The sequence below is a fragment of the Semicossyphus pulcher genome, unplaced genomic scaffold (assembly GCF_022749685.1).
Source record: "Semicossyphus pulcher isolate SPU_LCO1_2020_fin unplaced genomic scaffold, fSemPul1.0.p SCAF_8, whole genome shotgun sequence".
NCBI classification, from domain to species: Eukaryota; Metazoa; Chordata; class Actinopteri; order Labriformes; family Labridae; genus Semicossyphus; species Semicossyphus pulcher.
Genome location: NW_027211759.1, coordinates 23,714,076 through 23,738,070, shown reverse-complemented (window position 1 = coordinate 23,738,070; position 23,995 = coordinate 23,714,076). Strand labels below are relative to the sequence as shown.

At 42.5% G+C, this 23,995-nt stretch overlaps 1 protein-coding gene across 1 annotated transcript in view; it reads left to right on the top strand.

The window, feature by feature from the left end:
* Positions 1-4,818: 4,818 nt before the first annotated feature.
* The window catches only part of zfpm1 (zinc finger protein, FOG family member 1), a 79,442-nt gene continuing 60,265 nt past the window's right edge, over positions 4,819-23,995 (top strand). Inside the window, exons 1-2 of the mRNA XM_069686125.1 lie at positions 4,819-4,888; positions 20,953-21,099. Coding sequence (XP_069542226.1) covers positions 4,819-4,888; positions 20,953-21,099 — 217 coding nt within the window. The remainder of the gene's footprint in view (positions 4,889-20,952; positions 21,100-23,995) is intronic.

The following is a 23,995-nucleotide window of genomic DNA, read 5'->3' as shown; positions in this document are numbered from 1 at the left end:
TTCCCTTTATTTTTTCTTCTTATATTTCCTCATTTATTGTCATATTCTTTAACAGGTATTCTTCCTTTTTTTTTATTGGCACTCCTGTGACTCCATAATTTAAAGGTGTCCTCTCTTCCAGAAAGAACAACTTTTGGCTCATTTGAACTTATATTTGATTACATTTTTTAGGCAGTGTTTGGTCGTATTCAGACCTTAAAGCATCTTTCCCTATCTCCTTACTGACCGTGTGATTTTCCTGCAAGTGAACTTTGTCACGTCATCGATCTTTAGCTTCACTCAGTTTCTCATTTCAACTTTGTCTGATGAGAGTTTGCTCCTCCGGCCCACCACTCTAAAACCACAGCGCTGCGTTTTAAAGTGAGGACGAGGTAACCCTGGACCCCCGCATTCATTATTCATCAACAGATCGCTCTCGACAGCGCGGCCCCTCACACTGTGAGGGCCACGGCGGGCAGGAGCTGAGTGTGTGTGAGAGAGGAGCTGAGTGTGTGTGTGTGTGTGTGTGTGTGTGAGGGAGGCTGACGTTAATATTGCTGCTCCTCAGAGAGACATCTATCGCTCTCATCCCGCTGCTTTTATTTCACTTCTGCTCGTCTTAAATTTCCATTATTCACCACAAAAAGCCAAGCCAAGCCTTTTCACAATGACTGTTTGACACTGACAGGCCCCTCCTCCTCTTCTGTGCGCACACACACACGCACACACACACGCACACACCTCAGAGGACCATGTGGAGGGCTATTATTAATCATGCTCCTATCAGCTCCTCACATCTTCGCTGCTATTTGCTGTTTAATCACTAAAATAATACGAGGGGGGAGGGCGGTGCTGCTGGGGTGGGGGTGTCGGGTTGCCATGGTGACCAAATGGAAAAGGTCAGGCGTAGTTTATCTTATCAGTGATAGGGAATGGTTACTAATTACAGATAGGTACTACCAGCGCCTGGTCCACCGGGCCCTGCCTTAAAACACTATCAGCAATCCACACCGGCCTGATATTAAAATTATCTCCCAAGTCATCCGCACACACACTAAACACACACACTCATATACACACATATACACACCACGGTTAGGCCCCAGAATACACCAGGCCAGACAGGGCCAGGCCAGGGTCGCGCTAAGAAAGACAAGACATGATGCTATCACTGGTGTCACCTAATGACCAGAGGCCGAGTCCACCACGAGTTAATCCAGTCCACCAAGACTCATCCCTCGACTGCACGCCGCAGCTTCGCACACGTCAGCTGCAGGAGTGCCTCTGAGCAGGACTCTGATCCCCGACCACGTCCAGGAAAGCTTTAGAGAGCAGAGGGTCTTTGTTTCCCCTCATGGTGTGTTCAGGGATGCTCTGACATTTGGGTTTCACAAGTCAGGAACTAAAGAAGAATCACATTTAGCAGCTGTGGAATCAGAAATGTAACGCTAAGTAAGCGTAAGAAAACACAGATCTTATTAGAATATATATTTAGATATATTTTAAATTAGGTTGCTGTTTATTGATTCTTTACGTCTGTCCTTAAATAAACTAGGAGAAAAATATCTTTATTTAAAACTACAGCAAAAAGAAAATCTGATGTGAAAAAAGGTTTCTATTTAAAATATGATTTTGATCTGATTGGTTTATATTAATTATTAGGCCTGCAACTATCAACTATATTCTTGTTATCAGTAAATATTTGGATTATTTATTTGGTTATTTCATGCTGTTTTTAAGTTTTTAAGTTTAAAATATCTTCAAGTTTATGTCTTCAAATAATTTAGTTCGGGCAAAAGTTCCAAACATTTATAGTAATATTTTTAGTGGAATTAGATGAAGTGTAAAAATGGTTTTAAAATTGTTGCCATTAAATTAACTGTTCATCATCTGATGGAATAAGTGTTCAAGCACTGATATGTTCAGGAAAGAGAGGGAGCATTCTGGCCTGTGTTTTATATTCCAACTTATAGGAATTATCAAAAAAAAGAAACATTTTGGGCGCCGGTTCAGCTCAGCGTCTAAGGCGCGCGCCCCATGTGTAGAGGCACAGTCCTCGACACAGCGGGCCTGGGTCCAACTCCGACCCTCGGCTCTTTGCTGCAGGTCTTCCCCACTCTGTCTTCCCTCATTTCCAAATCTATCCCTTGTCCTGTTAGTTACAGGCCAGAAAAAAGTTCCTACTTCCAGAACATACTTGCACATTGTCCTGCAGAATAAACCATTTCTAACAATACAATAACTGCGCATCGTGTCCAGCTAAACAATAAAATATCTTTTGTGAATTTAAATTAACTCCTGTTCGAAAACGTAACCTCTATACATTTTAACACTGCAATTAGAGCTGAAATAATTAGCTGCACGAAAATAAGAATGACTTAACATCACTGTGAACTAAGTATCTTTCTGGACTAAACGCCTCTGCATGTTTGCTTTACCTGTTGTGGGCGAACAACATCGACAGGTAGACTAAACGATGATGAGAATAACCACAAGTTGCCACCCAGGTGTCCTACAGGAAGTTTAAAAAATAAATAATAACGATAACACCTGTATGTGATAAAAGGTGTATGTTTAATTTCCCAGCATGCTCTCTTGATTACAGATGATTTGAATACTGGATGTGAGCTTTGATAGATTCTTCAAACATGCCAGTGACAGTTGCAGCCGCTGTGTGTGCGTGTGTGTGCGTGTGCACTTTTATTTGCATGTGTGCTTTTATGAGTACAAGTGAGGAGGAGAGTATTTCTCTGTGTCCTGCCTGCCTGTGCTGTGTGTGTGTGTGTGTGTGTGTGTGTGTGTGTGTGTGTGTGTGTGTGTGTGTGTGTGTGTGTGTGTGTGTGTGTGTGTGTGTGTGTGTGTGTGTGTGTGTGTGTGTGTGTGTGTGTGTGTGTGTGTGTGTGTGTGTGTGATCTTGTCTCTGCACCCTTCCATTTATCATCTCTGACATTTGGCTGTACTCCGCCTCTATCTGACCATCATCTGAGGAAAGCACATTTTTCCCATCAGAAATCCCGTTGTGACTTTTTGCGTTGGTAGGGAGGCGAGGGGGGGTCGCTGATACTTCCATTGGCGAGGCGGAGAGATACATAGATGTGAGCGGGAGCATCTTTTCTTGGCTCTGCTCCCTCTGTGTGTGTGTGTGTGTGTGTGTGTGTGTGTGTGTGTGTTAAAGTAATTGTGTCTGCTGGGCTTGCATACTTATGCGTGCGTGTGTTCGATCAGTAGTTTTGGATATGTCCACACACACACACACACACGTGCGCGCTCTCTCTCTCTTAACATGGATGTTATCTGGGCACTGAGGGCTCCAGTGATGCCCTGCCTCTTGAAAATAGCCCCTTTCTTTGCTGCTGGCAGCCATGCAGCGGGTTATATTTAACCAGCTATCTCCTTTACATCCCCTCTCCATGCTCCACGGGGCTATCGCACCAACACTGCTGCCACCATCGCACTTTATTTTTATTTTTATTTTAAGCCTTGTGACAGGAGGCGGAGATAACAGATGCAAAGCCAAGTTGTGAGTGGCGTACCCCCCCTCGCTTCTTCTTCTTCTTCTTCTTCTCTATTTCTGCTCCCTCTCCAATAAAAAGACGAACCCCGCTCCTCATCTCTCCATCTCTCTTTCTCTTGTTTTTCTTTGCTTTGCTTGTCTGTCTCTTTATCTTTATCACTTCTATGTCCTTTTATCTCCCCCCTCCCCTCTCTCTCTCTCTCTCTCTCTCGCTCTCTCTCACTCTCTCGTGGTATTTCTCTTCACTTTTCGGAGGGTTTCCTGGTAGAAGCTTGCTGTTCTCGGCAGCGGGAGAGGCAGACGTACAGTAGGCAGCTGGAGATCTCACAGATGTGCGACACCGGGATTCTGTCGAGTGGAACGACGGCATATTGAATTTTTTTTGTGGCTTGATCTGTGCTTATTTATCGGTGCTTATTTATCCACCTCATGTGACACTTGACTTCAAGTGCAGTGTGTGCATTTAAAGCAGCTGTAGGCCTGTTAAAGTGTGCACACAGTGAGCTTCCAGTGTGACGGTTGGAAAACACCTTTACTGAGCTGAGCTGGGCCGGTAAACCATCCAGACTGATTGATCTGTCAATATTAGAAGATTGCAGATTTATTGGCCAATAACTTACAATTAATCATAGCACAATGTCTCTATTAAATAGGCAGAAACCTCCAGAACATGATGTAGACCCTAACAGGAAACTGAAGGCAAGATTAGTCATGCAAAATAATGATTGATTAGTTTCATTGTCAATAAATTAAATTTCTTGTAGTTAAAATTGCATCTTATCCCCAATAATACAGACAGATGATACCACTGATACTCTGTAGATGACACACATGCATGCACACACACACACGCACACGCACACACAGAATCAGCCCCCAGGGCAGTTCTTGTTGCACTCTCACTCGTGTTTTTGTCTCTGTTTCCTGGAGCTGTTTTCTCTCCCTCTACACTGTGTTTAGTCTCTGAGACCAGCAGGAACATCTGCGTGTGTGTGCGCACGCGCATGCACGTGTGTGTGTGTGTGTGTGTGTGTGTGTGTGTGTTGATTCCTCCTGTGATGGTGTACATATGACATGAGGTTTCAAGGTTGACGCTCAGATAAAAATGGGAAAGCAAAGGCCTGTGTAAATGAGAGTGGGATGAGGAAGAGGAGGATGAATGAGCTCAACAAGAGAGGAGGACGAGAAGAAACCTGGAAGGAAACATTAGAAATGTTTCTTTTTTTTTTTTAATTATTGTTGGCACTTTTATAGGTTATAAAAAAGATTAGAAAGATTTTGACTTCTCCCGTGTTACCAACTTTTTTCTCTTTAAACTCTGCAGCATGTCGGTGGCGCGAGCGCAGAGCTGCTTCATGTCAGAGACGAGGCGTTCAGGGATGTTCAGACAGGGAGGTGAGAGAGGGAGGACCACTCGCTCTCTCTCTGCATACCATCACAATCTCTCATCTGCCTCCCGTCCTTATTCAGGGCTGAGATCAAGGAGAAGGGATCGCAATCAGGCTTATTATATCGTGCACACACACACACATAGGCAGCACTAATCACGGTAAAAGTCAAACACACAAGCGCTCGATGATTCTCCTACTGTATACACTTTGAGAAATGTGTCTCATGTTGTGGCGTACATTAAAGACTCTGATGTGCATCTGATGTCTCCTGCAGGTTTCAGCTCGGCGTTAATTTGATGCAGCGTATCAGCAGATGACACACAAGCTTGTTATTAGCAACTATAGATGCAGGTTGGATAATGGGAGTTGCAGTCACATGTGTTAGGATTTATCTGAAAGGGTCTGAAGTGAAATCTTAGTCAACAACTACTTATATTTGTCATTTGGAAACCTTTTTTTTTATTTTCTCTGTTCTCGCTTTGTTGTAGGTTAAATGTCTGTAGCGTCTGCGCAACTGTGTCAGCAATCGAAGGCAGTCCTTCCTGTTATTTTATTACAGTAAAAAAATCTATGATTTCAGGAGGAACAGAAAGTAGAACACAAACCGGTGAGCTTAATGTGCTCCGCTGAGTTTTTGGTCAAGTGTTGAGATCGTCCTGATATTTATTATAAACACTTGTTTCCAAAGTTGAATCATGATGTCCTAAAATCCTTTCAGTTTTGGGTTCAGATTTCTGTAGTCAGTCCGATAGCAGCTGGTGTGGTGATGTCCTGGATGCAGTGCAAGTCACACACAGGACACAGATGGACAGGCGCTCCGCAGCTGAGTTGTTGTCCATCAGAGAAGTCCTGGTTCTGATCCAAGCTAACTGCTCATCAGTGGGCACTGGTCAGCTTTAAGTAGCTGGATTGTGATTATTTTGCCTTATAGTGCAATTTTACTATGATTAAAGGGAAAGATACTTTTTACATCATTATTCTCATTTTCATATATTAACATGATTATGGTGTGATTTTTGCAGGGATCTGAACCAAACAAATATATTTGATAATTGCATGACGTGTAGGCCAGAACATCAGCAGCACAATGTTTGAATTAAAATGGTATTTTGACACACATTTCACCTTTTACACAGTTTTTGTTTGCCTTCATCTGAGCGTCGAGTTTGTTTCTTTTTCTTTGGATTTTCACTTATTGTTGAAGTTGTAACTGTAGTCATCAATCTTTTCTTTGTTTGTTCAGCCATAGTAGATTACTGTTTACTCACAACACTTGCAGAGACCGGAAAAGCAGCTGCTTAGCTCCGCCTACCCTCTCTGGCAGACCAACCACTGCTGGGTGATGGAAAACGCGTTACTAACTGTCAGACAACCAGTCCTTAAAAAGTACCATAGGCTCAATCACCATTGCGTTACCTCATTTGGTGATAGTGACTTAGCGGTGTTAAACTTCAGGCTGCAGATCAGAACTGCTGATCAATAAATAACCATCTTCACTGTGTGGATGGAAGGGGGAGAAGCTCTCGTAGCTTATAGGCTGTGTTGCATCACCTGCTTTTATTTGACTGTTAAAACACACCTGCTCCATAAAGCAAACAATGAAAACACTCTTTTGCAGGCCGTGTTGAAGCAGGAATCAACAATGTAATACGTTGAATAAGCTGTTGAGTTTATATTCCCGTATCCCGTCAATCTGGCGCTAATGATGCAGACGAAAGGAAATATGTGAGATGAGGAGCGTCTGTTTAGCTCAGCTGGTTCAGCGCACGCTCCCTGTACAGAGGCTGGGGTCATCTCCGGCCCTCGGCCTGCTGCGTCTCATCCCCACTCCCTCAGCCTTGTACTTCCTGTCTCTCTTCAGCTGCTCTGCCAAACAAAGCCAAAACGCACGAACATATTTTCAAAAACAATATAAATAAATAAATAAAAACAAAAAGAAAATCTTGAACATGGTGAACTCACTAGTAAAGATAAAGCATAACAAGTAAAACACAAACAAAGCAGGAGCAGTAAGAACCTTTAGCTGCCTATCTGCAGAATTAAACTCACTCTGTGGTTTATAACCCGCTGTGTGTCATCAGTGCTGCCTATAGGATCTGGGCGAGTCTCACCTTCTGTTCAGAGCATGGGAGTCACATTAGAGGCACACACATTCTGCGGGACAGACCTTGTGAATGAATCCCATCAATAAATTTCACAGCCAAAACCATGTCCGATACGGGAGTGACCTTATTTCACCACCAGTGTGTGTGCGTGCGTGCGTGGGTGTGTTTGTCTGCATGTAGAAGTGTGTGAAAATTCTCACCGTCGTACTCAAGGCCGAGTCTCTTTATATCACAGAGAGGAGCAGAGATATGGAGAGAAACACAGTCTCATATGATTTTGGGATGAACTGTGCGACCTTGTGTGTGTGTGTGTTCTCAAACTCTCTTTGACCTCTGCATGAAACCTTTTAGTTATTTTAACCCTTAAGAGATAACAGTATAATGTTATGTGATGGTTCCCACTGCTCTTGTATCTCTGCAGCATCAGTCTGAAGAAGAGTCGTGGGCTTGTTCGTCAGTGGGAACCGAGCAGCGCCCCTGTGTGTGTCTGTATCAACCTTGTGTTCCCGCTCCTCTCTGGCCTTGCCTGGCTGTTGGGTTTTGGTGTAAGGGGGGGGTGGGTGGAGGAGGTGGGGTTGTGGTTGTTGTAGATAGGGAGGGATTCAATAAGTAGTTGAATCGGCCCCTCCTCCCCCTGTGGATCTTAGGACGGTGGGAAAGTTCAAATCTGCTGCTATTTTCTATCTTTTATCAGCTGGGCTTATCGGCTGCCTTTCTCGTCTGCATGCCTGGCTTCAATAGTCCAGGGTCTCAGCTCAGGCTGCTGGGTAACTGCTCTCCGTCTCCCTCTCTGCAAACTCCTCCCCTGCTCTCTCTCTTTTTTTTGTTATTTGAAACGCCACCTGTTCTGATCTAACCCTCCTTTACTCCTCCGTTTTTGATCCTTTCTTGTCCGAAAACAAAGAGAATGTTTGGTGTTAGCTTTTCATTTGAAAAGGTTTTAGCAGCTACAGATGAATTCTTCCTGGAGTTTATACACACACATTACACTACAGTCAGTGTGGCTGCAAGGCCTGGAAAAGTCCCACCATGTCTGTTATTATTTATCTGTATCCATGGCCTCCTCTGAGCCATGAGTCTGGGACACATTGTGTAGGGCTTTTTTAGGTGCAGATGAAGACATAGATATTGATGTTGTTGATATTGTATTTAGAGTAAGGTTGTCAAAATATTGATACTTTTTAGATAACACGTGTGTTAATTTTAAAGCTAGAAGGTTCCTGGTTTGAATCCCAGTTCTGATAAAGTGGGCCTTTTACTCAGTTTGCATGTACTCCGGCTTCCTCCCACAGTCCAAAGACATGTTCGTTACTCGTGAATCTAAAGTTCCCGTAGGTGTGAGTGTGAGCGTGAAAGGTTGTCTGTGTGTCAGCCCTGTGATTGAGGATGAATATTTTGCAGACCTTGGTGAGGCTGTCAGGGTATCATTCTGTGAGTTCTCGCCGCGTCAGCCCGACAGGTTCGACTCCGGCCCTCGGCCTGCTGCAGCTCATCCCCTCTCTTCCTGGTATGTCCTGCCTGTCTTCAGCTGTCCTACAACATAAAAGCAAAATGCCCCCCCAAAAATAATCTCAAATAAATTAATGGAAATTTTTTTTAGATGGTGCATAAAATACCAGGAGGCAGTCAGTGCAATAGTAACGAGAAAGCATAAAAGCGTAGAAGGAAAACGAAATCAAAGCAGGAAGAAACATAATCGTCTCTCGCCCAATGACAGCTGGGATAAGCTCCAGCCCCCACGCAACCCTGAACAGAATAAGCGGGATAGATGATGGATGGATGAATGGATTGTTTACTGCAGTTAAAGCAACAAATAAACACCCCCACACCAGGAAAGTTCCAGCTTTGATTCGATCCATCCTGTCCACGGTATGTGTCCTCTCTGCTCTGTCACACCTGCAGCTCTTATACATTAAACACAGCAGACCGTTCTTATTCCCAGGTCATCCTATACGGATTCTTTAGCTTCTGTTGCAGATAGACGCAGAGCAGAGAGGAGAGGCAGTGATGTCACCTGGTGGCTCCCCTTTTTCTAATCCCAACCTGCAGACTGTTGCTGACCACCGCCCAAAACAAGAAGAAACACAGCGTGGAAAACAGCAAAGTGAAGAGTGTCATCATCAGACTAAATTTACATCCGCGGCATGAAAGCTGCTGTTTTTCTTCAGAGACACATGAACATACACACACTGTCATCCCTTTACCTTCTTATCATAATGCACACATGTTCCCTTCTCATTAGATGTGTGCTGTATTTAAACTGCAGACTGCAGCCGCTCTGTGATGTGTGTGGGAGTGAGGCGTCCTTGAGGAACATGAAACAGTCTGTCAGGGTGAGAGTGTCTGAAGTGCTGCCAGAGAAGAAACGGTTGTGAAACAGAATACCAGAGCGAAGACTTGATCCGACACATCAGGAGCTTCTGCACACGGTGCGTTGTGCAGGAAATACAGCAGCCGACGCAGTGTTAAACAGGATCGTTGGTTTGAAACACTAAAAAAAAAACAGACTTTCTTTCCAAACTAACATGAAATACACCTTTAGTGTGTGCAGTTTTAGTGATGTTGCTTTATCCCTCGATAAAAGTGCAGCAAACAAAGATGAGACGAGCTTTATTCGATCTCTCTGTCGAAGGTGATGAAATCTGCTGAAACGCAGCATCTCTAAAATGTTATCGCACAGTATCAGTCATGTGGTTCCGTGAAGAAGTGTTGAACAAACACTTTTAATCTTTCAATCTGCAATGATCAGTTCCTATTAATTTTTCAGTGCACACAGTTCCTTAAGAAAACCTTAGAAAGATTTTACATTCCCATAATCTGTGCTCACCTGAATTGTTCAATTTCCCTCTGGATATTCCCACAGGGCCTGACCTTTGACCTCTAACCTTTGAAATAGCTAACACAGTGTGGAGCTGTGTGAAACAGGATTTCGTCTGATACTGATATTTAAGAGTTTAAATCATATAAAGGCATATTATCAATTCCTCCATTATCTTTAACGGGAGGCTGGAGCCTATCCCAGCCGTCATTGGGCGAGAGGCGGGGTTACACCCTGGACTGATCGCCAGTCAATCACAGGGCTGACACATAGAGACAGACAACCTTTCACGCTCACGCTCACACCCACACAATTTCACAGTCACCAATGAACCTAACGAGCATGTCTTTGGACTGTGGGAGCACAGAGGGAACATGCATCTCCACACAGAAAGGCCCGCTTCGTCCGCACCAGGATTCGAACCAGGAACCATCTAGCTGCAGCCCCCCATATCATCAATATTACTTTTATTTTTTTGAAACAGACTTCTAGGACAGCAACTAATGATTATCCTCATTACTAGTTATTACTTTCTAGATTTAAAATAAACACTTTGATCCAAAAAATGTCAAAGGAGGAAAAAACTGTCCTGTTTTGTGAGTGAAAACCCTTCAAATAGTCCAATAATTATAATATAAAACTGCATTAAGTTGTAAATCTCCATATTTCAGAGATTGAAAACAGCATTTTCAGCCTCATTTGCACAAAAATAAATTCAATAGATTTCAAAATATCATTGCAAGCGTTTGACAAAGGTGTGTGCGTCTCGCGCACTGTAGGCGTGAGTGTGTACAGTATTGGTCGGGGTGCAGCTGTAACATGGCGGGACTGCTATCAGGCCCGAAGCAACACGGTGTTCGGACATGGAAAGCAGCAGCAGGGAGATTTATTTCTGTGGACTCGGGTCGCTGAATCGTCCTCCTGAGAGGCTGCCGGACTATCAGATCGGCCCGCTGTGAAGAGGCTGCTGATCCACTCCTCCAGGGCTGCTTTTTCTCTCCGGGGGGGCGTGAAGGATACCCCGACACCGGACCATCCATCACGGAGCCGAGCTGAAGCGAGGCACTGTGGGTATCCGTGGTGCTGTATCACTACTATCTCTCCACCTGCCCTCCTCATGCCCAGGAAGCAAATATCTGCTCCTCAGAGGACGGAAACTAATTGTTAGTCTCTCTCCTTCTGTTTCGATTACACCCCGTCCCTCCGTCCCTCCGTCCACCGGCCTGCTCTATCGCCGTCTATCTCTCCCTCTCTGTCTCTATGTCTCTCTCCAAAGGTTCAGCCGGTGTCCCACCCCGCCGTCTCCCCAGGACCTTTATCAGGGAGACGGCTTTGCTCATTAAGGAGTTAATTTTCTCACTCCTATCTCTGATTAGTATAGTCAACCTAAAGCACTGTGAATTCTTTAAATTTCCTTCCTTGTTATCAAAAAAGGCAGAGGGAGAAAAAAGATGGGAATGGGGGGATATTTAATCGGTTAAGTAGTCTTCCTGGGGAACTAGATTTCTCTCTTTTTTTCTCTCTCTCTTCCCAGCAATGTAAAGAAATCTCGCTGAAAGCCGGCCCAGCTCAGTAATTCAGTTTTTAAAGCACGAGGAAGGAGGGAGGAGGAGGAGGTGGTGGAGGAGGAGGAGGAGGAGGAGGGGTGATGGTGGTGGCGGGAGAGGGAGGGAAGAGAGAAGGAGAGAAGAAAAAAAAAAAACGACTTGATGAAATTCCGCTATCAGCTCCGAACCAATATGCAAAATATCTCGCTGGAAATCAAATAGCTATTATGTTTTCATTTCCACGTCGGCGTATTTGCTTAATGAAGAGGAGACAGATCAGACCGGCAGAGAGAGTCTGCAGGAGCCGATAACCGCCAACGGCTCCCAGCTATCCGCGCAGAGTGACGCTCCCAGTCACTACGCTTTTTCACCGAAAAAAAAAAAAGAAAGAGAGAGAGAGAGAGAGAGAGAAAGGGATGGAGGGGAGGGAGAGAGAGGAAGAGAGAGAGGGAAGGTGATGGAGTATAAGGCAGAGGGAGAGAGCGAGAGTGATATTGAAAGGGTACAGAGAAGAAGAAAGAGAGGTGGTGTCGGCGGCGGTGGTGGTGGGGGTAAGAGGGGACGAGGAAGGGAGAGATAATGAGAGAAAGAGAGGAGGAAGGGAGAATATAAAGGAGGGAGAGGGCAGGTTGGAAAGGAGAGAGAGCTGCTGCTGAAAATGGCTCCTAAAACTCTTAAACGCCTTTAATTCTTTCTAACTAAAGGCCTCTAAAGGTCTTAAACACAACCAGGTAAAGTGTTAAACAATACTGACTTTAATGTTGCTGCTTGTGAGCGTGTTATGTTCAGGAACACGCTGTACTCTGCTGTTTTCATGCCCTTTTCAGGCCTTTGATGTTTGCCGTCGTGCTGCGTTCAGGTGCATCAGCTCACCTCTTCACCACAGCGGTGTGAACAGTTATTCATTAGCCTCACTGCGTACCGTGATGGACATTTTTATTTGCTTTATTTTGCAGGCCGTTTCTCTTCCCCCATGTCTTCATTCCGTGCATTTCTTCACACGTCGTCAGCGTGTGCTTTTTATTTCCTGCGGGCACGACGGCAAACATGCTGCGGTGTGGAATTAAAATGTTCCTCTGTGACGCCAAAAATTCAGCCCATTTTTTGTGGCAGGACATGAAATATAGAAGTTTTGTTGTTGTCCAGGTGACGTGTCAGATCCAGTGTTGTTGATATTAGAGCTGCAACAATTAGTCGATGTTAGAAAAAGGTTTTTTGATCATCAACTCCATGTTTCAGTCATTTTGAGAGCAAACATGTTAACTATTTGTTGGTACCGGTTCATGAGATGTAAAGATTTGCTGCTTTTCTTTCTAGGTTTTTGCATTCGTGGTTAAACAAAAGAAACAGTTCCACATCATGTTGGAGTCTGGGAAACTGGGAAACTTTTTGAACATTTTACAAACTAAACGATAAATGCATTCGTTTTTGAGATAATGCATAGAATAATTCTTTCTCAGGCGCTGTGTCCCACTTATACTATATTATCCATGTTTAAATATGATCAAGCTGTCTCATTAGCATCTCATTAGCGTCATTCCTGCTGCCACACAGGGAATGCAGTCATCACCCGCAAACGCAGACTAACTGTTGGTTGTTGCAGGTCAAAGTTTTTTCTGTTAACTAATATTATTTCAAAAGAGCAAAAAAATAAAAATAAGCTGCGTATCTTATTGTGCTGCTCAAACAGCATGTAGTAGTATTCACAGTAACATCCTGTTTTTTTTAACCAGGCCAGCGTATCTCCTTTTAGATGTATAGATGAACATTTTGTAGTAATGACACTGATAATGTTCAGCCACGTCCTGTTGTACCACCACATTAAGATCAAGGATTAAATAGAAAAAAAGATCGGATGTCTTCATGACTTGCTCTTTAGCAGAGTCAGCGTTTCACAAATGAGTCCTCCAACACATGCAGTATGACCCTCAGGAACATGTCCTAAAGTAGCGCCCCTACAGATGGAGAGCACTTCCTCATACTTTCACATTAAACACATGCTGATCATGTTTGTCCGCTACCATAATTTGAGAAACGTTTGTGAAGGCACCAAAACCAAATGATTTAGTTAAGAAAAAAAAGACTTGTTTGGGTTAAAATAGTAAGCTAGTTATGTCAGTTAAAAGTATAATAAGTAGGATTTTTCCTCGCATTTTGTCAACAACACATTCAAACTGGGCCCCTCCTCCTGGGCTCTTTGTCACCAGAAGCTCACTCTCACTCGCCCACCCTGCCGAGCTAACACCGACAGCATCATGGTTACCGTTGTGCTAGCATGCTAACCGCAGGTTACAGTTGCGCTAGCATGCTAACCGCCGGTTAGCTTGTCCACCTGTTCAACTGAAAGAAGGCCTACTCTGCCTCGCTCTTTCACTGTTCGTTGGTCTGAATGGGGCCCAGTTGCTTATTTGGACCACTCCCACACACATCTATACGCTGTGATTGGCTCAGGGAACCACGACAGCGCCCCCCCTGAAAACGTCCCAAGCAAAGCAAAACAACAGAATAGATGCAGAGGGAAGGGTCTCACGAGGGTCTCTTACCAACACACATGTATAGAGGCCCATAAGTGATGATTTGTATTATATTATATTTGTAAAAGTCTATATTTTATTTTTCTAGGAAAATCCTACTTATGATACCTTTAAATTATGTATGTAGGATGTGTAACATATGAAATTCAAGTGACTTTATGTGTGTGATGTCGACACATCCATCACCCACCATCACCTTCCACAGTACGCTTAATCCTCTTTTACAAACGTCACCTTGCTTCAGCCTTTTCTGCCACAATACTGTGGCCAATAGGGGTCGCTGTAATTATATGAATAGGCTATGTGTTTAAATGAGCTTTTGCAAAGACGAACATACAGCTGTATGTTTTTTTACCTCTCAGGTACAGTGGGAGTAAGTTTATTTTCATGAATCAACCACAGTCACATCCTGAAGCTTCTGCTCTGGTTTAAGTCACAGTGAAGACATTCCAGCAGAGTGATGGAGGTGGATCAGCCTGCAGCCCTGATAGATGGACGTCACATTACGCGTCACCTCTTGCAGCCCCTCCCCCACCCCCACACTGCAATCTGTGAACTTTATCACCATCACATTAGATGTGAAGATGTGCAGGACGGTCGATAAGTCCCGGGGATTTCAGATCTGTCGAAAAAATCCATGGCTTTGCTTGAGTTTGTCATCCCCAGAGTAATCAATGCTCAGTCGTTAGCGGCTCAGATCCGAAAGGCTGAGCAGAAAAAGCTGATTTTTATTGAAGCTGAATATAACGGGTCGATGCGGAGGCCTGTGTGGAAGCCTCCTCTGGTGTGAGGGCTGATGGGAGGCAGCGGTGGCCATGCGGCGGTGATAAGAGCCCGTGCAGTGTTGAGGGAGAGGTGCAAAGTTGATTAAAAGTATTTCCTCAGCGGTGGGTAATTCTCGCCGCTCTGATCAATAAGTGGCTCCTCTCCAGAGCGTGACACTGTGTCAGGTACCGCAGTTTCTCTCGAGAGCTCGCACATCCTCCTCTCCTTCCAATATTCTCCTCCTTTCTTTCTCTAAATATCCTCTTTTAATGTTTCTCCTCACAAGTCGGTGATTGTGCGATACAGGCGTGCCTTCTCTTGCTTTCAGGTCTAATGTATTTTTTTGTGCGGCGGGTTATTAGCGTGAGAGCGGCGAGGCCTGCGTCTGTTTAATCAGGCTTGTTGAGCACGCAGGTTTGATGTGTGTTGTCTCTGTGTTTAATCAGCGAGCTGCTCGCTGCAGGTTTGATGTGGACGGAGAGTTAATAAAGCAGTATCTTTGGTGCCTTCATCAGCCGCAGCACTTTGTTCTGCCTCTCCTCGCGCCTGTAAGACAGACAGCTGCAGACTCTGCGCTGCAGCTCCACCGCTCCTCTTCTTCCACATCTGTCTTCTTCTTCTCATTTTTCCTCAGACACAGTTATTTCAGTTCCACACCAGTCAGTCAGACACCTTCAGGTCCAGTAGGACTGAATGATTACTTTCATGTCTCAAATAATTAGATGATTAGACGATGATGGCTACATGTTAGCTTTTAAGACTTGATATATTCAGTTGGTAGCACATCAATCAGAGAAAGGAAATGTTCTGGAAATGTCAACAATATACAGCTCCGGAAAAAATCAAGGGACCACCCCAAATGTTCTTTAAATCCGCATGTCACGGCCAGCCCAGTCCAGATGTGAACCCCACTGAAAACCTCCTGAATGTGATCAAGAGGAAGCTGCTTGAATTTCTCAGCAAAGAGTGGCCTAACGTCACCAGCAGCAATGTGAAAGTCCTCCAAGATGCATAAACGCTGTCATTAAACACCAGGTTGTTCCACCAAAGATTGATTCCTGAACTCCTCCTGAGTTAAAACATTATTCTGTTGTTTAAACATGAACATGAACTTGTTTTTTCGAGGTCTGTGCATCTTTTGGTTATCTGAAACAGTCGTCATTTTCTGCAAATAAAAGACCTAAATGAGAATATTTGACTGGGAGAAATGTTGTTGCCGATAAAACAAAAGTTAATTTCACTCAAACACAAACCTGTAAACAGTAGAACCAGAGAAACATAACATTTTCTGGCGCTGTATCTTTAGCATCCCAATCAAAATAAAGAACATCTTATTTGCATCACACCCTTTACAGGTTCTCTCGTAAGATGGCTCTGTGAAGGTGTGCACTGTAAGAGAATGTATCAAAGACTGGAGTCCCTCGCTGTCATGAAATGAATGTGAAACATTCAAACCTTTATTTATTCAGGTTTGTCACAGTGAGATAAAGATGTTACAGGAAACACCTGAATACATAGTGTATCAGTTAGCATTAGGAACGAGTATCGGTTTGACTCTGGTGATATTACCTTTCAAAATAATGTCATACATTGCAATTCTTTAAAAAATGTGCTACACTGCAATTTTAGTTTCTGATTTAATGAAAACTGTACAGTATAAAGAACACACCAATCAGAGTTTCACAAGTAAACAGTGGGATCTACATTTGATCTAACACAGTCCCTGTGACATCCAGCATCAGAGCCATTTCGTCCAGTCTGACCAATATTAACATCACATCAAACATCAAATCTTGCATGTAAACCATCAATCAAAAAATCGATCCATCACAAAACATCATGAAATGTATCTATATTATCTTACACCCCTAAAAGGCATGAAACAAAGACATTCATTCATTCATTCAACCTTTATTTAAGTCTCGACGAGTCATTGAGGACAACAAAACAAAATACACATGCACCAACAGAATAAACACAAAGGCAAGAACACCATTAAAGACAGTTACATGTCAGGGCAGAGTAGTTTGTTATCATTGTGTTAAATTGACCCGTACTTACAAATGTGTTCAGCTTTCAGCAGAGAAGCTATAAGCAGGTTATTTATTTATTTAGGATCCCAGTTAGCTGTCACCGCACTAACAACTATTCTAACGAGACCTGAGGCCTTCACTGTCCAGAAGTGAATACAAAATACATAAACCTTTATTTAATCAGGTTTGTCAGGATGACATAAAGATATACACTCACCGGCCACTACATTAGGTACACCTGAAAAATCTAATGCTGTTCAATACAACAGCACTGCCAAGGAGTCTGCTTTTATGAAGTTCCCTTTTTGTTGACTTTTGTTTTGTGTAGAGTCGGAAGTGTGTAAATTCAATTATGTCTATTACTGAGGCCAGAGTTAAAGGTGGTGTTGCACTAATTTTTTGTCCTCCCTTTTTACATACATGAGGGGGCCAGAGTATTAGAAACACCTCTGAACATAACGCAGTTCAGTTACAGCCCCACAAGACACAAGACACAAGACAGACCTGAACACGTGTGTTTCAGTTAGCATTAGGAACGTGTATTGGCTGCAATCTGGTGATACATTGCAATTTTGGTATGTTTAGAGAGAGCTGGTACAGTATAAGGAACACGGCATTCTCCAACTATTGCTCAGTGTTTCTAAATAAGGTGTTTGCCCGTGGGACTTCAAGCATCAGCCAATTGCTAGAACGTGTTGAGTGTTGAAACCGCTTTAAGAAGGAGGTGAGACATGGAGGCATGTTGCCAATTAAGGCAAATATTTTTTATCATTTATAAATGAAACATAATAATACCTCATCAAACCTAATACTTACAATAATGATAACAACCAAATAGAAAAATAAGTAATACAAGAAGTCATTAAAAAATTTTAAAAGTCACTTATAATAAAACAGTAAAAATCAATCAGGGTTTTTATTAGATTCCTAATAAGGCACCATGGCAACAGAGTATCCAGCTTCAAAGTTCACTTTAATATACCCTGACATTCATTCTAATGTGTGACTTAAGGTGAAGCACATCTAACAGCAGTCTTTCAAAGATCACTGCTCATTCTAAGAGTTTCCTAAACTTCATCCTTCACAGTTTCATCCCCCCGAGACCTTTAAGTTTAGTAAGATGAACAAGCCTCTGGCCGAACGCTCCTCCTTTACTTCATAACCTCGAAAGTTGAGCGCTGCTGTTGGATAAGTCTTCACTTAATTGATGTCCCTCCTACACAGATACACACGCGGGCTCTGTCTGCGTTATTATTTCTCCATCTCTGCGACGAGTTCAGTCCAATTTTCCCGTGGATATCACGCTGTAACTATTAATAAGGCTTTAACTTTTAAACAGGCAAATGTGCCGCACTTATCACACTCTCCTTTCTGCCAACTATCCGAGGCAGGAGGAGAAGGGGGAAGAAGAGAGGGAATATATTTCTCCTTGGATAAAAGAGGGGAGAAAGTGGAGCTGAAACTTTTCCGCACCATTTGATGTCTGAAAGCAGTGATGCAGCGATTGATTCATTAAACCCGAGCCGTAATGAGGAGAGAAATCATAATTCAAACTTACATTTTAAACAGGAAATATAATTGGAATTTTATACAGAGGAGTCCCTTTGTACAATTATGATTAAAGGGAAATTAATTGTATGAAAATGTCCTTATAGATACTGAAAATTAGATCTAGCAGAGCTCGGGCGACACAATTCTAAAAATATTGTGTACAGGATCGATCTTTTTCTTTCTCTACTCGTTTTTTTTTTTTTTCTTATGAAGGTCCAAATCTCGCCGTGTTAATTTTATCTGAAATTACAGTGAACCATGCAGGCGTGGAAGTTGAAATTAGCCTAAAGATGTTTCATTTACAAAGACAGAAACACTTTGTCAGCCGCCGATTGTTTCCCGGCATTATCTCTCGCCTGCTTTTAATTGCTTTGGAAGTGAAATTAACAGAATTAGAAAAATTGCCTCTCCCTTTCTCTACAAGCTTCTTTATTCATGGGTATTGTTGTGTGCTTTGTATAGATTATAGACTCCTTTTGTTCCAGTATTGTAAATATATACGCCCCCCAGTCACGGCTTTAGCTCCGAAACAATCCCCCTGTTCGTTCGACACAACCTACTGGAAATTAATTTACAACCTGTCTGGATTGGGGGGAGAAAGGCGGGAAATGGTTTTCTCTCTGTATTCATTTCACTGTGATTCAGCTATTCAAAAACAATGTGCCCACCCTCCTTGACTTTCCAGTACATCATTATTATGTACGTGACTTGTTTTCTCCCTCGGCAGGCGGCGGCGTATTCTTCCTCGCCCCCTAATCCTCTTAAAAGAAATGGTTACCCTGAATTAATCATTCTATCATGGCGTCCTCTCGGGAGAATCAAGCATGTCATCCGCTGCAGATGAACATGCCTTTTCATAATCAGCAAGCCTTGAAACACTAATAACTCTAAGTCAGTCACAAACAGCTGGTAAATATAATAAAAGCGTACGTTTAGAGGACGCTGAGGAGCTCGTAATGCACCGTTAAAGCAGCTCCATCTTATAGAAGGAGGAGTATTATTAATGAAGCAATTTAAAAAAAGTCACATTAAATCCATATTAAGTGACTCCATTTTTTTGGATGTAATCTTCAAACAGGCTAAAATAGATCAAAAGTAGTGTATAATTAGTGTGGTCAGCAGGGATTATGAGACTGTAATTGATAGAGATCAGCCCCGCACTAATCACTCTTTTAGCTACATTTTTAGGTATACTGTAATTTGGCTTTAAGGTCCCCCTTGGCTCCCTGCTATTAATCTTCTGGATTAGACCGTTCAGCGTGTCCAATTCTTGAAACCCTTTTTTCAATGAGTCCAGTTATAAAAAAAAAAATGGATCAGTGTGTTTAGGGTATTTTTTCCCTCCCTTCTATGGCGCATACAATCATAAGTAGCTTGTTTAACAATCTCACTCCTCTTTTCTTTTCTAACCTTCCTGCACCACTCGACGTTTACGCTCGGCGCCCGTGGGAAGACAATTAAACTGAGATCTTCTCTCCTCGTGCAGACCTAAAGTGAAACACTGTTCTGTGATTGTATCAGAGACGGAGAAGTTTTATGGAGCTTAACTTTTCTCTGATGTTCTTATTGTACATGTGCATTTTGTGTTTGGACAATCTGGTCTAATGATTTAGACAAAAACGTGCATTTGATGAATTAAAAAAAGGAAAATTCCAATGTTTTTATACATGACCTATTTTATTTTATTTTATTTTTTTACATATATTGGGGTCTAAGTTATTTGCAGATATAAAAAGGTTTAAAATTGTGCCAGTAGATTGCTTCAGCAGGCATCCATAAAACAGGCTATAACGGCTGCAATGTAATCTGTCAGTGCACACACACTCGTTTAAAGTACGTCCACTAAAAGTGCTTGTTTTTGCCACCGACAGGTTCAGATAGTTATTCTGTGTCTGACAACATTACAGAAAGGATCCAGACAGAAATTGACCTGAATGATAAATGATCAGTTCCTTTTCTTGGACTGGAAACATCTGTAATGTCTCTCAATTAAAAGCCACCAAACTCCATTGTCAAAAACAGTACTTTTACCTCTCTGAACACGTGTTCTTTTCTACAAATGCCTTAATGGGTTCATTTTTTGTATTGTTGTGTGACTTTTGTGTTTTAAGGGAAAGCCAAGATCTAATATAACAACACAAACAAGCTGATAAATTCAGGCAGCAGCAGACCAGCAACTCTGGTGTCCTGCAAGATTAAATTACTGTTTTTATCAATGGAGTCTGGCAGCTTTGAAAATGGAGATTTAACAGCAGTTTCTGGTTATAAAAAGCACCTTTTAAAAAAAAAAAAGTCCTTCTGTGTAAACATCATCTCAGTGGCTCAGTGGTAGAGTCGTCATCTCTCAATCAGAAGGTTGGTGGTTCGATCCCTCACTGCCTTGTGTCCTTGGGCAAAACAAGGAGCCCCAAATTGCTCCCGAAGGCATAGCCATCGGTGTGTGAATGTGCATTGATCCTTGTTGGAGATTGGCACCATTGGTCCATTTACCATTTATCTGAGCCAGTGAGTGGCTAAAAAGGATTACACTGCAGCCATAACAACGTTATAACAGTACAAGATTTTCCCTTTCCATAAAAGTGTTTTTGTGATATAAATAATATAACTTCTTAAAATGCGTCTTCAAACTCTATTTCTTTTTGGTCCCACCAGGGAATGGACAGAATCACAGAGTAGTGATGTAGTTGTTAACATTCCCTCCTCTTCCTCCTGCAGGTTCCCTCGGGGATCTCGATGGCGGCGAGGAGAACACACCGGACAACCTCAGCCTATCAGGAGAGGAGGGCGGAGCCTCAGACCCTGACGATTCAGCAGAAGGCGACAGCTCCAGCCCCCCGCCGTACACACCTCTGTACAACGAAGGTAAGAGGAGGTAGAAGAGTCTCAACTACAGCAGAAGATTTTGGCCCAGGACAAAATTTTTTCACTAATACTGCTTCTGACCAAAGAAATAGTCCCTGTAAATAACTGTTGATGCAGGTGGGGCTTTGTGAATCTGAAATTGGCTGGTTTTTTTAGCGCCGTAAGCACATGTATCGCCATGGTAATGCTACGTTTTTCAGTGCTGTTCACTTTTGACACAGACTGCATCTTCTGAGAAAACTGCGTTTTGATTGTAGTGCTGACCCCAAATGCTGGAGAATTCTAAACACCAGTAGAGAAGGGCCCAGATTGACCTGCGTTTTTCAGTCACATCTGTGCACTGTTGGTTTTGTAGCTGTGTCACTGTACACAGAGCAATGCAGGAGCACCAATATTACAGACAGTAAACAAATTGAGTCCCAAAATGACCCTTCAGTTTCATCTTTCACATGGTCTCCTCGTCTCTTTAACAAACAGAACTGATTGACCAGTTTCATGTTTTTAAACTTGAGCTCGCTGACTAAAATCCTTCATCTGGGTAGTCCCTCCATCTTTGTTTTTTTTTTTAAATATGTCTATACCATTTTCAAAAGGCATAAAAACATTTGGCTCACAAACAGTGGATGACAGGCAGGATTTACATGATTGCATCATCTACAAAATTACAGGATATACAACAAAAAAAGTTGTACGTAGTTACAAAAATGCACAAGTATCAGATAACAAATAACGTATCTCTCAGGTCTACACCACAAACCCTCTTATAAGGATAGTAGAAATATTCAAACCAGTGTATGACATAAAGGGTTCCCATGTCTTGTGAAATACATCATGTTTGCAGTGTAACTACATGTCATATAATCCAGAGGGACATATTAAAGTATGACCCTGTGCCAATGTGTTTTAGATGGAACTTCGTCAGTAATGCAGTTCAAAAGAATGCATTTTGTAGCACAGAAAGTTAACATTTTGTAGAGTTTCCTTTTGTGTTTGTGATAGAGGCGTTAGATGTACCAAGTAGCAAACAGAATGTGTCACCATCTGTGCTTATAGACAGAATCTTATTCATTTCCTGCCTAATAATCTGCCAGATCTGCTGTATGTTTCTGCAGGACCACAGGATAAATTCCATCATTAAAAACAATGGTGAACATGAGACATGTACGCTGTTACAGTTTGGTGTGACCTGCAAAAAGCTCAGTCAAAGCTTCATATCGAAGTCAAATCCAATTCAGCTCATATAACTCTGAGTGGGTAAGCCCTCGTTGCTCATGGCGGGACTTTTAGTGTTGACTGATTCTAATATAGCTGTGTATAACAGTCTTTACTTTTGTAAATAGTTTTTTAGGTTGGCACACACTTTTATTTAGGGTAAATTAAGAGTGAAATATTTGCACTGTACAGCCTTGTGACAGCTTGTGAGTAAACCACATTAGACCAAAAAAGCATGCAGATATCTGTGCTCAAACTGTTTCATTAGCATTGTGTGTTTCATGTTTTGTGATGGGAAAATAAGACCTAAAAAACACAACAATAAGCATGTACATGTAAAATAACCCAGATGTCGGGTTCACTGGCAGTTATTAGTGGTTATTACCAGATTAATCTCCTCATCAAGGCTCCAAGTCTTTCTTTCATTAACTGTCTACCTGTTATCAGTCAGGAGGCAGTAAATGTTACACAGAGACGACTAAAAACAGTGAGGGACCTTTTATGAGGTTGCAGCTTTTCCACATGTATCACTCTTTTATCTCTATTGTGTCTAAACGGACAAAAAAAAAAACAGATTCTGTGGGTTCAATCTTGGCTCCAGTGAATCTGCCCCCTCGTGCACCTCTTATCCCGAGCCTCCCCCTCGCTCCGTGTGATAGCAGCAGAGTTTTCACTCATATTCTTTTGACTTATTCAAGATTTCACTCGCTGTGTTTTTTAATCTCAAAAATTCCTGCTCTTGTGAAATTTTGGGGGCTGGGAGTGATAAGCGTCTGTTGGTTGGCTTGGTTTGATAAACCCATGGAAATTCTGTCAGGTGCTAATCGAGACGAGATTAGAGATTATCTGTGTGTGTGTGTGTGTGTGTGTGTGTGTGTGTGTGTGTGAGACTGTGTGTTTGAGGTGAGGAGGGGGTTATGTGTGTATTAGATTGTATAAGAAGAAGAAGATGAGAAAACTCAGGCTGACTGAACATGTGAGCAAGTTTTTCTGTCGATAGCAAACTGACTTGGTGTCTTTGTTTCTCCAGTGTATGGAGTCAGAGGAGGGCCAAAAAAACCCCAAAACAAATTTAAATGTGTATACATATAAGAATAGATAATAAATAAAAACTAGGGCTGTCAAAGTTAACGCGTTAACGCACATTCCCTTTATTATTTTAACGTGCGATTAACCCACGCGCGTTCTATTATTACGACCCCCCGCCCACGCTCTTGTCCACACACAATCATATGCAGTTCTGTAACACAATGTAAACATTCCCAATGGGTATCTCCCTATGTCACTATTGTCAATGCATTGATTGTCGCTGTTTATAAAGCTTATAAAAGGTGCAGATCATTCGGTAACGATCGATTGTTTTGATCGCTACGTCATTAATAACGTCCCTCGTGAACACGCGGCTCACGTGCTGTGAGAACTGAATTGCGAGAGAATATATTTAACTTCTGTGACTTAATTAAACAGACTGCTGATGAAGACAGTCAACTCAGCAGACAGAGAGACAGACAGAAAGAGGGGGGCGGGGCCAGAAGCTATGCAGAGGTGCAGGTGTGTTGGGAGGACTGAAGCAAAACAAAGTGATCAGATTAAAGTATTTTGTGAATTAAAACGTGAATTAAGGTGAAGAAAAGCATATTTTTTGAACATGCAGTACCTTTTAAGGTTATTCTGTAGAATATTC